This window comes from Medicago sativa, chromosome 6 (genome assembly GCF_051527215.1).
Source record: "Medicago sativa cultivar Bolivia chromosome 6, Bolivia_mono, whole genome shotgun sequence".
Classification (NCBI taxonomy): domain Eukaryota; kingdom Viridiplantae; phylum Streptophyta; class Magnoliopsida; order Fabales; family Fabaceae; genus Medicago; species Medicago sativa.
In genome coordinates, this window is record NC_140754.1 from 64,738,269 (window position 1) to 64,752,339 (window position 14,071).

At 46.0% G+C, this 14,071-nt stretch overlaps 1 protein-coding gene across 1 annotated transcript; it reads right to left on the reverse strand.

Moving 5' to 3' along the window:
- Positions 1-236: 236 nt before the first annotated feature.
- On the reverse strand, positions 237-12,833 carry LOC146916314 (uncharacterized). The gene is made up of 6 exons (XM_085721596.1): positions 12,674-12,833; positions 2,979-3,297; positions 2,764-2,927; positions 2,498-2,562; positions 2,311-2,391; positions 237-596 (listed from the first exon to the last, which is right to left on the reverse strand). Exons 1-6 carry the CDS (start codon positions 12,831-12,833, stop codon positions 237-239), a joined length of 1,149 nt encoding a protein of 382 aa, XP_085577722.1.
- Between the last annotated feature and the right edge of the window lie 1,238 nt (positions 12,834-14,071).

Below are 14,071 nucleotides of genomic sequence, written 5' to 3' on the forward strand. Positions count from 1 at the left end.
CTAGTTAATTCCACTAAACTCCTCTAAATTCTAATTCAGCCCTTCAAGTCTAATTATTCTATTTTTAATCATATTCTACTAAATAATAAAATAAAGCCATTTAACAAAATAACAACATACCACATAATCAATTAAATCATATAATTGGACTCTAAACCCAATAAAATAATTACATAGATAAATAGGGCGTTACAACTCTCCCCAACATATAAAATTTTCGTCCTCGAAAATGTACCTCATGCAAACAACTCTGGATAAGACTCCAGCATCTTAGTTTCCAACTCCCACTTTAAACTTTCACCAGTCGCTCCTCCCCAAATGACCTTCACAAGAGGTATCTCCTTGCCTCTGAACTTCTTCACTTCACGACCTTCAATTCTCACTGGTAAGGTCTCAACCGTGAGGTTATTTCTAACTTGCATATCATCCCAACGAATCACATGAGATGGATCCGAAACATACTTCCGAAGTTGTGACACATGAAACACATCATGCAAATTCGAAAGATGCGGTGGTAAACCCACTCGATACGCCACTGTTCCAATTCTTTCTGATATCTGGTACGGACCAATAAACCTCGGAGTCAGTTTCTTTGACTTCAATGCACGTCCAACACCAGTCACAGGAGTGACTCTCAAAAATACATGGTCTCCTTCCTGAAACTCAAGGTCTTTCCTACGCTTATCATGATAACTCTTTTGTCGACTCTACGACGCTTTCATCTTATCTTGGATCAACTTAACCTTCTCAGTAGTTTGCTGAATGATATCTGGTACCAAAACTACACTTTCTTCTGACTCGAACCAACACAACGAAGTTCTGCACCACCGACCATACAAAGCTTCGAATGGTGTCATTCCAATACTAGAATGATAACCGTTATTGTACGTGAACTCCATCAACGGTAGATGACTATCCCAAGTTCCACCTTGCTCAAGTACACAAACTCTTAACAAGTCCTCCAACGACTAAATTGTTCTTTCCGACTGACCATCTGTCTGCGGATGATACGCCGAACTCAACCTCAACATAGAACCCAAAGCCTCTTGAAAACTCTTCCAAAATCTAGAAGTAAACCTTGGATCTCTATCTGACACAATGCTCGACGGAACACCATGTAGCTTTAAAAAATCACGAATATAAATCTCCGCCAACTGAGATACAGGAAAACTGATGTTAATCAGAATAAAATGGGCCGACTTCATCAGTCTATCCACAATTACCCAAATCGCATCATGTCCTCTTGGAGTATTTGGCAAACTCGTCACAAAATCCATGGATATACTATCCCATTTCCACTCTGGAATATCTAACGGTGTCAACAGCCCAACAGGATTCTGATACTCAACATTTGACTTCTGACAAATCAAACACGAATACACAAACTGTGCAACATCACGTTTCAACCCAGACCACCAAAACAACTTCTTCAAATCATGATACATCTTTGTGGCTCTCGGATGAATACTCAAGCTACTTCTGTGACTTTCTTCTGGAATCATCTTCTTCATCTCATCATTGTCAGGAATACAAATTCTGCCTCGAAATCGCAACACTCCTTGATCATAAACTTTAAAGTCACTATCTTCAGTCTGATTTCTACCAATCAATAAATCTACCAACTTTACATCCACTTTCTGCGCTTCTTTAATACTATTCAAAAATTCTCTATTAATCTTCAACATTCCCAACTTCACACTCTGAGGTGACAATTCACAAACTAAACCCAGTCTCTAAACTGTTCGAGCAGCTCCAACTCTTTAACCATTATAGCAGACATATGTAAAGTTTTCCTACTTAAAGCATCTGCAACAACATTAGCTTTACATGGATGATAATTCAACCCAAAATCATAATCTTTCAACAATTGAAGCCATTTTCGCTGCCTCATATTCAATTCCTTCTGATCAAACAAATACTTCAGACTTTTATGATCACTGAACACTTCAAATCTAGAACCATAAAAATAATGTCTCCAAATATTAAGCATAAAGACTATTGCAGCTAACTCAAGATCATGAGTAGGATAATTTGGTTCATGAATCCTCAACTGCCTCGATGCATAAGCCACTACCTTGTTATTCTGCATAAGCACACCACCTAAACCCAACTTGGACGCATCACAATACACAACAAAAGGTTCATCGGACTTTGGTGAAATTAAAACTCGAGCCGTCGTCACCCGCTGCTTCAATTCATTAAAGCTGTTCTCACACTGAACATCCCACACAAAAGTTCTACCCTTACAGGTCAACTGAGTTAACGGAAGTGCTAACTTTGAAAATCCTTCTATAAACCTACGGTAATAACCTGCCAATCCCAAAAAGCTCCTAACTTTGGTAACTGACTTAGGAGTCTTCCATTGTGATACTGCATCAACTTTAGATGGGTCTACAACAATACCACTACCAGAAATAATATGACCAAGAAAACTCACCTCTTTCAACCAGAATTCACACTTTGACATCTTGGCATATAACTTCTTCTCTTTCAGCACTTGCAAAACAATTCTCAAATGCTTGGCATGTTCCTCCTCGGACTTAGAGTATATCAGAATATCATCTATATACACAACAACAAAATGATCTAGATAAGTATGAAAAATACGAATTATATATTTCACAAACACTCCCGGCGTGTTAGTAACACTGAAAGGCATCACCGAATATTCCTAATGTCTGTAAAGTGTCCTAAAGGTCGTCTTCTGAATATCCTCATCTTTCACTTTGATCTAATGATAGCCCGATCTTAAGTCAATCTTACTGAACACACGTGCACCCACTAATTGATCCATGTAATCGTCGAACCTCGGAAGTGGATACCTATTCTTTATTGTCACTTTATTCAACTGCCAGTAATCTATACACAACCTCATGCTACCATCTTTCTTCTTAACCAATAACACCGACGATCCCCAAGGCGACACACTCGGCCTTACAAACTTCTTATCAAGCAAATATTCTAACTGCTTTTTCAACTCAGCTAATTCGGAAGCTGACATACGGTAAGGTGCCATAGAAATAGGTTTCATACCGGGAATAAGATCAATAGAAAATTCTAGTTCCCTCTCTGGCGGCACATCAGGAATTTCATCAGGAAAAACTTCTGGCAACTCGCATACCACTTGCAACTTATCAATCACCGCTTGATTCTCAATAGACAGGGACGTCATCAAAGAAAGCATTTGGATTCCATCACGCATTAACTTTTTCAACTGCTTAGTAGTCAAGAACTCAGTTTCTCCTTCTTTGGCAGAAGAAAAACGCACCGTCTTTCTAAAACAATTAATATGAACATGTGATCGTACCTGATCAGAAGGAGACTGCCTATGCTTTGAATGCGGTGGTTGTGACGGTGGTGCAATGCGTCAGAATGCTTCTTGGAGCGGATGGGGGGTGTGTACCTGCAGGCACTCCGACGCTCAAGTCAGTAGAGATCAGAGAGTGAGGGTTTAGAGGAAGAAAAGAGTTCTACCTTGGGGACTGCAATGAGTCCCCTATTTATAGAGGTGGAGAGCTGCAGAGCCGTTGAGGAGGCACACCTGGCTCAGGCAGTTACGAAATCATGGGAAGTGTAACCGCCAGAGATTTTATTGCGGGAACGTGCACAACGTGCAAGAGAGACGTTGGGGTTCGTTGAACCGGTCTCTTTGCTTCGTGCACCCCCCTTCAGGAGAGGGGGTATGTTGTGAGCAATAATGCCAAAAGTAGGGTTTGGGCTTGGAGTGATATTGGGCCTAAGCGGATGGGCCAAGAATCCTTTTGGCAGGTCCAGAACAGTAGCCCCCCAAGTCGTTGCTCTTAATGAAGAGTGATGACTTAAGTGTGGGCGTTTTGCTCGTTGGAGGCCGACCTCAGAGGGGGATTCAGTTATGTATCCTCGTGCTAGAGGAAGAGATGGATCTCATTAGCGGACTTATGTATGCCTTGACTTGGAGAATCGTTTGCGAGGTGGACTGAGAATGCTGAGAATTTGGGCCGGCTAGGCTCGCCTATCTCGAAGCGTTTGTTCTCCCTCTACCGATGTAAGTTCGCCTAGCTGTGTGGCGAACTCCGGCATGGGTATGTCCGGCAGTACGAGATCGGATGGAAAGATTCCCTCGCTAGGAAGTTTGGTCGGATGTCATTCCGTAATTAATGCCAACGTCTCGAGGAAGAAGTTGAGGGGACATGACCTTTGGTTTCTGAGTGACACGTGTGAGAGCTGTTGGTAGCACTTGAGTACCTATAGTTTCCAGCGTGTTCTCAGGTTGTATTTCCGAGGTGTCATCATCACCGTTGATTGGATCCTGACGTTTGGAGAAACGTAGTGAAGCATTGGATGAACAGGTATGATTGAATCTGGACCGTAGAAGCATTGTTTTAGTGGAAGAGCTGCTAATGAAGGGATGCACCGGATCGACTTCGTGACTTTTGGGTGGTTTGTGAAACGAGTATAAATAGTTTAACTGTTGTTTGGAACGTCACTGCATTTCAGATTTCTCAGAGACTTAGAGATTTTCCACCGTTTCCAAAAGCAAAGTTCTTCCGAGTTTTCGCCTTCCAGTCGCAACTTCAATCTCTTCCTTTTTACAGGTAATGTTCTGATGACTGGTTTCTTTACTTCCGTATGCTTAGTTTCTTTTCTTTTTTAGAAACTGTAGGACTGCATGCTTCTAGGGTAGGTGTAGGTTTGACTCGGTGGTTTCCGCAGTTGGTTGTGGCGGTTTCCACCGTGCATCAAAAGATTCTGTTGATACGCTGTCTGTTTTCTGTTTAGAAAAACATTGGAGTTTCTTCCATAAGCTTCAGGTCTGTTCGATGAGGGTGGATCCCCTCGATGCGTGAGTTGAATCTCTAGATCTCTTAGCTTTCTTATGGTAGCGATTTGATCCCTTCCTTGCCGTGGCCGACCTGATGGGTGAAGGAAGGCTGGATCTGAACATTGGATTCACTTTTTCCCTTACTTTTTCAGGTCTACTATGGCAAACGAGGGAGTCGCCGCGTCGTTGTCTTACGGCATGGAGAAGAGGCTCTGGAGACTAAATCTGTGTTCGCCAACTAGGGTGTGAACGAAGCTCCTTTCGACATCATTGGAGAAGGGATAGATTGGGAGTTAATTCTGCCGAGCACATCCGACAGGGTGTGTTTGGAGTACGGAAATTACATATTTCCCATGTATGAAGTGGTTTTCAAGGACATGGGTTTTCGGCTCCCTTTTTCTAACTTCCCGCGGGAGGTGCTTCGCTGGATCAAGTTGTCACCTACCCAGATTCATCCAAACTCTTATGCCTTCATGAGGGCTTTTGAGTTGTTGTGCGATTATCTTCGCATCCCTGCCTCCAAAAATGTCTTATTCTCTTTCTTTACCGTACAGTGGGGTACGGACTGGGTTTCTTTTCGCCAGACCCAGAAGATGTTCGAGATCTTTGCCGGCAAGGTCCGGAACTTTAAAGAGCGTTTCGTCTTGATACGGCCGTCAAGTGCGGCTGCTTTAGACAACCTCTTGGAAGCCGCCAAGGATGGTGAGCAGGAGCGTCATCCTTTCTTCAACTTGTGCTGGTCTCAGGACCATTTTGCTTACGAACCGAAGGACGTCGGTCGAACCGTCGCCACTCTGAGTGACGAGGAGAAAGGCCTTCGTCAACAACTCTGGTCTTTCATTGAGTCCCTCCCTCAGAGGGTGAAAACTGACCGACGGGGGAACCCTGTGATGAGTGCGGACGGGACCCCAGTTACAGAGCCCGGCCTCATCAACACTTATGAGTTGTTGACCTCTAATGATTCTGATACCTGTCTAGGTAGTTTATTGTTTTCTTTTTTCTCTTGTCTCTTTTGTTGCCTTCTTATTTGTTTCTCCTAACTGACGCAGTTTCCTTTGTGAACGCAGTGAGCAAGAAGAACTTAGGAGCCCTTGTGAACGCGGCGAGCAAGAAGATCTCGGCCAAGAAAAAGCGCAAAAATGTCCAGTCCCTGGAGCATCTGATTTCTGGATCTGGCCCCAGCTCAACCCCTGGTACTGTGGTGGACTTGGACGGGGAGGAGCCATCTGACGAGCTGGTGCAGGACTCTGCTAAGAGGCAGAGGGTGAGAGTGCCCTCCGAGGACCCGATCACTCCGATCAAGGCCGTTCATGTCCGTTCTGAGAGGGGAGACTTCCTCCAGTTGCCGAGGGTGTGGTTCGAGCTGGAGCCGTGTGGCCCTCAATCGACCCTTTTCTTAGATGATCCTGAGCTGAAGATCATCCAGGATCTGGGTCCAGCTGGCCGGAGCAAGGCGATAACTGATGGGGTTATTGCCACCATGAAGGCTTTGGAGGTTACTGCTGCCCTGAACAATGCTTCTCTGGACAGTGAGGTTCGGGTCGATGCTCTGGTGCGGGAGAGGGACACTTTGACCGCCAAGGTTGCTGCTCTTGAGGAGGATCAAAGGAGCAAGAGGTATGTCGCGGAGGAGCGTGACCGTCAGCTCGCTTCTTTGAAGGAGCAGTTGTCTGGAGCTCAGACTGCTCTTGAGCAAGCAACCGACTCGTCCCGAAAGCTAGCGGAGGAGAAGGTGTCTTTGGAGGAGGCTCTGAAGAAGGCGGACCTCCCTGGAGAGGATGAGGCGGAAGACCTCGCTGTCCTGCGGCGCGCCGGCCTTGTGGACAGGATTGGTGAGCTGGAAAGAAGCTTGGTGGAGGCCCTCCAACTTGGCTTTGATCGGGCGGTGGCCCAGTTGAAGGTGGCGAACCCTGGCGTTGAGCTGAATGTCGAAGGAATTCATCCACTTAGCGAGGTGAAAGACGGGGTGATCGTTCCGCCTCCTGATCCTGAGGAAGAAGACGGGCATGTTGATGAAGCCCAGGCCTGACGAGGCCTTGTAATTAATCTCTTGTTCAACAACCAACTTGTAATGACATTGCGCGCCCTTAGTGGTTTTAGCACCTTTATAATATGATTGCTTTATTCTCAATTATACTTGTTTCTGAAGTGTTTGATTTACTTTCAAGTATAATGTCTTGATTTTGCATGCTCGTTGTGTGAGGCTTTTTGATACTGTTTGAAGTATTTGTTCGAGAGCAAATTATCTATCTATCTTGTATGTTTGATAAACTGCGATAATTCGTATGCCCGCTGTCGAGAGCGAATTATCTATCTGCCTTATGTTTTTGACAAATTGCAATAATTCGTGTGCTCTTAGTTGTTCAACTTGCGAACTTGTCTGCTTTCGGATTGCAAAGCTCTTTAAGTTGAGTGTAGCGGGACGGGCTACCCCCCGCAGTCATTATTTCGACGAAGTGACTTAATGACTGGAGAGTTTTGCATGCCCGCCCAACGTTTTGTAGCTTTGACTTGATGAAATCAAAGTTGTGCCTTTTGCTTTCCAGGTAATAATTGACTTTGCTTGGAAAGTTTTTACCTTTGCGTAGTTTTGCAAGGAAGAGCTCAGGCAAGAAGTTTTCTAACTGTTTACGCGGAGTATTAGTTAGAAGTATTGCAGATCCAAGAGATTATTTATCTGAATGTGTGTCCAAAGTTATGGACGTGTAACAGCGGATGAACGAGAGAATTTTTTTCTAAGTTCACTCCACTGAGGCGTGAAACACCCATCGCGAGCTGGGGTTCTACCTAACATGCCGAGCAGTGATGTCGCAGCGGTAAGCGTACATACTGAGGAGTAAGAGAATTTGTTATGTAAAATCCTCTCATCCTTTTTCTTTTTGGATTCGGAGTGGCACGACTTTTCTCTTTTGTTTATTTGCTCGATGGGGAGCGATGAGTTCGTGGTATCGAACTAAGTACGTACATTAGAGTGAGTTGGCGTTGCTTTGCCATCTAACTGTAGTACTTTTTGAGTTTTTCTGCATTGCAAGTCCTTGGAATTGCATTTTGATGGAGGTCTTCGAGTCCGTAAGCTCCTGTCTCGGTCTTCATCCGGATCCTGAAGGGGCCGTCCCAGTTGGCGGCGAGCTTCCCTTCTTCGGAATACTTCTGGTTTCGCCGGAGGACGAGATCGCCCAGTTCGAATTCTCTTTTGATGACTTTCTTGCTGTGGCGAGCGGCTATTTTCTGTTTTAGCGCTGCTTCTCGCAAGGTTGCCCATATCCTGACTTCGTCGACGAATTCGAGCTCTTCACGTAGGTTTGCCGTGTTGGCCGGGAAGTCAGTGATGGCGTCCGTACGCCATGTGAGTTCAGTTAACTCAATGGGTAAGACCGCTTCTGTCTTGTACGTGAGTCGAAAAGGTGACTCGCCAGTTGTGGAATGGGGAATAGTTCTATAGGCCCATAGTACTGCGTGTAACTCTTCAGCCCATTGAACTCGGATAGCTCAAGTGACCATTTCATCATCCGACCGGCCACGTCTGGGCGACCCAGGATCTTCCTGATGGGTTGGTCCGTACGGACTACCACCGTGTGAGCTAGGAAATACTGCCTTAGTCTTCTGGCTGCAGTGAGGAGTGCGAGGGCTACCTTTTCGATTATCTGGTACCTTGTTTCAGGCCCCAACAATGCTTTTCTGGTGAATTATACCGGTTTCTGTTCCTCCGTCGTTTCTCTGATGAGGACGGTGCTTACCGCGTCAGAGGAGACAGAGAGGTAGAGGTATAGTGTATCACCTTGATCTGGTCGCGAAAGCACTGGTGGCGTAGAGAGCGTCTCTTTGAGGTGTTTTAGAGCGGTCTCGCACTCGTCCGTCCATTCGAACTTCGTTTCTTTCCTCAAGAGCTTGCAGAAAGGAAGTGCGTGTTGAGCGGACTTAGCCATGAACCTTGAGAGGGCGGTTAGCATTCCATTGAGCGTTTGGATGCACTTCTTGGAGTGGGGTGTTGGAAGCTCAGTAAATGCTCGGCATTTATCTGGATTCGCTTCAATTCCTCTTTCTGTCAGATAGAAACCGAGGAATTTACCCGCTTGAACTCTAAAGGTGCATTTTTCTGGGTTGAGGCGCATGTTGTACTTCCGAGTTTGCTCGAACACTCTTTTGAGATGGGAGGCATGATCCACCTCTTGTTGGGATTTTACGATCATGTCGTCCATGTAGACCTCGAGAATGTCGCCAAGAAGTGCCTTGTCATAGACTCTGTTCATCATATGTTGATAAGTAGCCCCCGTGTTTCGTAGACCGAAGGGCATTACGTTGTAGTAATAGTTCCCTGATTCGGTCATGAAGGCTGTTTTCATTTTATCTTCTTCAGCCATGGGTATCTGATTGTACCCAGAATAGGCGTCCATGAAGGATAAAAGTTTATAGCTGGAGGAATTATCAACGAGTTTATCGATGTTAGGAAGAGGATATGCGTCTTCAGGGCAGGCCCTATTAAGATCGGTATAGTCAACACATATACGCCATTTTCCATTAGATTTCTTGACAAGTACAACATTGTTAAGCCAGATAGTGTATTTGGCCTCGGAAATAAACTTTGCCTCTAGGAGGTCTTTTACAGCTTTTTCTGCAGCCTCTGACTTTTCAGGAGACTACTTCCTACGACGCTGGGCTACAGCGCTAACTCCGGGATCCACTGTCAGTTGGTGACAGGCGATGCTAGGGTCGATTTCGGGCATGTCAGCTGCGCTCCAGGCGAACAGGTCAGCGTTCTCCCTTAGGCAAGCGATCAGCTGGTTCTTGACGAGCTCTGGGAGATCCTTGCCGATCTTGAAATTCTTCGAGGGGTCGTACCCGAAAGGGACCAGCTCGAACTCACCATCGGGAATAGGTCGAAGAAGTTTCGCGTTGAGCGGATCCTTCTTCTCCTGTTTTTCACCTTCAGGTCTTCCTTGGTGAACCTGGGGTCAAGTTCGACCAAGTTGGCGTCCAGGGTACTCGCAGCAGCTTTCCCTTTGTCCTCAGCAGGTTTGCTGGGTTGGGAAACCGAGTTCTGGGTTTTATTAGCTTGGAGGAAACATCTTCTTGCAGCTTCGATGTCTCCGCTGAGAGAGGCGATGATGTCGTCCTTCGCATGATATTTCACCTTCAGATGAGCGGTTGAACATGCGGCCCCCAGCTGGGCTAACCTGGTCCTCCCTATAATGCAATTATAGAGAGAAGGGCAGTCGATCACCAAGAATGGGACCTTTATTGTCTTTTTGGCCTCCTCTACGCCGAAGGTGACCAGTAGCTCTACGTACCCCCACGGTTGAGTAGATGAGCCGTTGAAGCCATAAAGTTCATCCCCAACGTAGGGAGAAAGGTTTTTCTCCGTCAGTTGGAGCGTTCTGAACAGGCTGGTGTATATGATGTCGTATGAGGCCCCTGTTTCTATCAGGACTCGTCTGACATCTGCGTTGGCCATCGATGCTCACACGAGCAACGGGATGGCAGAATTTGAAGCTCCACCAGGCAGTTCGGAGTCGTAAAATGCCAAAGGTGGCCTTCCTCCTCGAGTGGAGGGGGCCATGGCATTGACGAGCTCCTGAAATTTCCTCTTCATGCTGCCCATGGAAATGTTCAGCGTTCCTTCGGTGATGATGTTGGCGGTCGGGAACTGTTCCTTGGTGTATGAGTAGGAGGTGATTTCCACGTTGTCAGGGAAATCACCGAGATGTCCCACGAACATGGCGATGGTCCTTCCGGGCTCAGACCCGTCGCCTATGAGCTCGACGACTTTCCGTTCTGCTTCCGGATTTTTCACGTACTGCTTGAGCCGACCCCTTTGGATGAGGAGTTCGATGGCGTCCTTCAGATGGATGCAGTCGTCGGTGGTGTGTCCGTGGCACTTGTGGAACCGACAATACTTTGTCTTGTCGATCCCTTTCCTCTCCTGAGATGGAGCCTTTGGTGGCTTGATGCCAACTTCTGCTAGATCGGCTACTGCGATCTCGGCGAGGATCTTCTCCCTTGACATGGCCAAAGGAGTGTACTCGGTGAAGTGACCGCTGGGCCTCTTGCTCTCCCGAGTAGCTTTGCCTTCCTTCTTTTTCTCATGGAAGGGCTTTTTGGAGGATTCAGCAGCATGTTCCTCCTTCCTGACCTTGTTGAGGCTGTCCGCGTACAAGGCCTCTTCGTAGGCGATGTAGATCTTAGCGATCATTATGAACTCGTTGAGAGTCCTTGGGCGATCCAGAAGGACAACTTTCTTCACGCCCGTCTCGTCGCGTAGGCCCTTGGCAATGAGGTACAGCTTCATTGTCTCATTGGCGCCCCGGACCTGGACGGCTTCTTTGTTGAACTTCTCGATGTAGTCTCGGAGAGGCTCGCTTCTTCCTTGGACGATGGCTTCGAGGGAAGCCACCGTTTTTGGTTGCGTCCTTGACGCGGTGAAATGGGTGGTGAACTCGTTGCAGAGGTCACTCCAAGAGTCGATGGAGTTTCTCCTCAAGTTCATGAACCACGTAACGGCTCCTCGTCTCAGAGTAGTGACGAAGAGCTTGCATTTGACGGCGCCCCGCACCGACCGGTAAGTGAGAACTACTTCGATGTTCTCGATGTGCTCATACCGATCGGTAGTCCCGTCGTATGAGTCCATTTGCGGCGGCTTTTCCAGTCCGCGAGGGATAGGAGCTTCCCGGATACGCCGTGTGAACGGACCGTAAGCGTTACGATCTGTTCGGGTATCGCGAGTGTCCAATGAACTGGAAGGTGACCGTGAACGCTCGTTGCATCTGGGCGGAGACCTCCTGTGTGGAGTTCGACGCAAAGGGGATCTTCGCGATGGGGCCCCTCTAGGAGGGGATCTCCTTGGTGAAGACCGTCTTGGAGGAGATCTTCTAGGTGGAGACCGCCGGGGGGATCTCCTTGTTGACCTCCTGGTGAATGAAGGAGATCCGATGCTCACCGAGTGCCGGGGGGATCTGGATCGTGACCGGCTGGGGGTCTCTCCTCTTCTGTTACGTGTTGGGGAGAGAGATCGTCGGGTTTGGACGGTTGGACGTGCTTGCTCCAGATCCATCAGTCGGCGGTTCTGTTCCTTGATTAACGACGTCTATCGTTGAACTGTGCGGATCAGGTTACCAATGAGCACGTCGGTTGATGCATCTTCAGGTGTCTCTGTAGGTTGATTGGGACCTTGCAGAGGCCTATGTTGGAGAGGAACTATTTGAGTTGGTTCCTCCCTGGGTGTATCCATAGGTGAAGGTGAGGATGTCATGCCATCCCGTTGAGGAATGCGCACTTCACTTCGTAACTGGGATTTGGCACCGTTGGCAGCCATTGTAGTTTTTTTGTGAAAAGCTTTGGTTTTTAGGGATAAAAACGGGGAAGCTTATAGATTTCCCACAGACGGCGCCACTGATCGTACCTGATCAGAAGGAGACTGCTGGTGCTTTGAATGCGGTGGTTGTGACGGTGGTGGAATGCGTCAGAATGCTTCTTGGAGCGGATGGGGGGTGTGTACCTGCAGGCACTCCGACGCTCAAGTCAGTAGAGATCAGAGAGTGATGGTTTAGAGGAAGAAAAGAGTTCTACCTTGGGGACTGCAATGAGTCCCCTATTTATAGAGGTGGAGAGCTGCAGAGCCGTTGAGGAGGCACACCTGGCTCTGGTAGTTACGAAATCATGGGAAGTGTAACCGCCAGAGATTTTATTGCGGGAACGTGCACAACGTGCAAGAGAGACGTTGGGGTTCGTTGAACCGGTCTCTTTGCTTCGTGCACCCCCCCTTCAGGAGAGGGGGTATGTTGTGAGCAATAATGCCAAACGTAGGGTTTGGGCTTGGAGTGATATTGGGCCTAAGCGGATGGGTCAAGAATCCTTTTGGCAGGTCCAGAACAACATGGTTAAACTCCAACCAGTTCATACCTAGTATCACATCCATCCCACTCAACGGCAAACAGACTAAGTCCACTGCAAAATCTCTACCAAACCTCGACAAAGGACACTTCAAGCATACTAGAGAAGTAGTCACCGAACCCTTAGCCGGGGTTTCGACAACCATTGATTAGGAAAACACAACGATAGTATTCAACAGTCACACGACATAAACGACTGAACTACTTGGCCGTACGGACCGACCTGCTCTGATACCAATTGTAACACCCCGTTTTCCCAACATGTAAAATAATACTTAAAAATCAGAGTATTCAACTTAAACAGGATGTCACACTTCTTTAAAAGATAAATACAGTAAAATTACTATTTATTTAAACATCTGTTATCAATAATTCAAATTACATCTCAGCGGAAAAACATTTCATTATCCAACAAAATGACACTACGGCCTCAACATGAACAACTTCTTAAAAATTCAATTTCAAATCGTTCATCAACATAATTCATAGTAATACGTAACATATTGAAACCAATGCGAATATCCCCATCCTGTAACGTATCAGAGCTACCCTAAGACGATGCGTGAGAGAGTCAACTCACATTAGCAGCTAATCCTGGTTATCTGCACGTTACCCACGTAAAGAGAACATTCAAACAGAAGGGGTGAGATTCACATTCAATAATAATAAGTGTATAATTCATCAACATAATTTAACAACGTAAACAACAACAATTAAACAATGTTAATGCTTCACATAGTTTCTCAATAACAACTCATTAATTATTTCAACAACTTGACAACACGACGACAACACCGACGACGCGACACCAACGACAATGCAACGACAACAACATCAACTTGACAATGCACTATGCATGTGGTACCAATCAGGGCATCAAGCACCCAACTTATAGAGCATAGGCTCAACTTATAGAGCATAGGCTCTCAACTTATAGAGCATAGGCTCTCAACGTGGTATGAATGATCAAGCATTCAATAGGGCATCAAGCCTCCAACTTTATATGAATGATTATACATTCAACAGGGTATCAAGCTGTTATACCCTAATTTTGGACCCAAAAATACTACCTCAATTCTTCTTTTCTTGCATTTTAAGTCATTTGAATTTGTCTCTGATCAATTGCATCTTTCTCTGCATCTTATTTCAATGTTATTTGCAAAATTCATGAAGAATGGTATTTTAGTCATTTCCTGCATTCAAACTCATTTTAGTCCTTTAAAATTGTTTGAGTCTTTTCAATAGGTTTGAATAAGCCTTTATTTCAATTCTATGTCAAAATCCATTTCAAAAATTACGTTTAAAGTCATTTTAGGTCAGTTTAGCCCCTAGCGGCATTTGATGAGTCATAGATAGTCTTATTTATTGCCTTATTTAGTTTAGT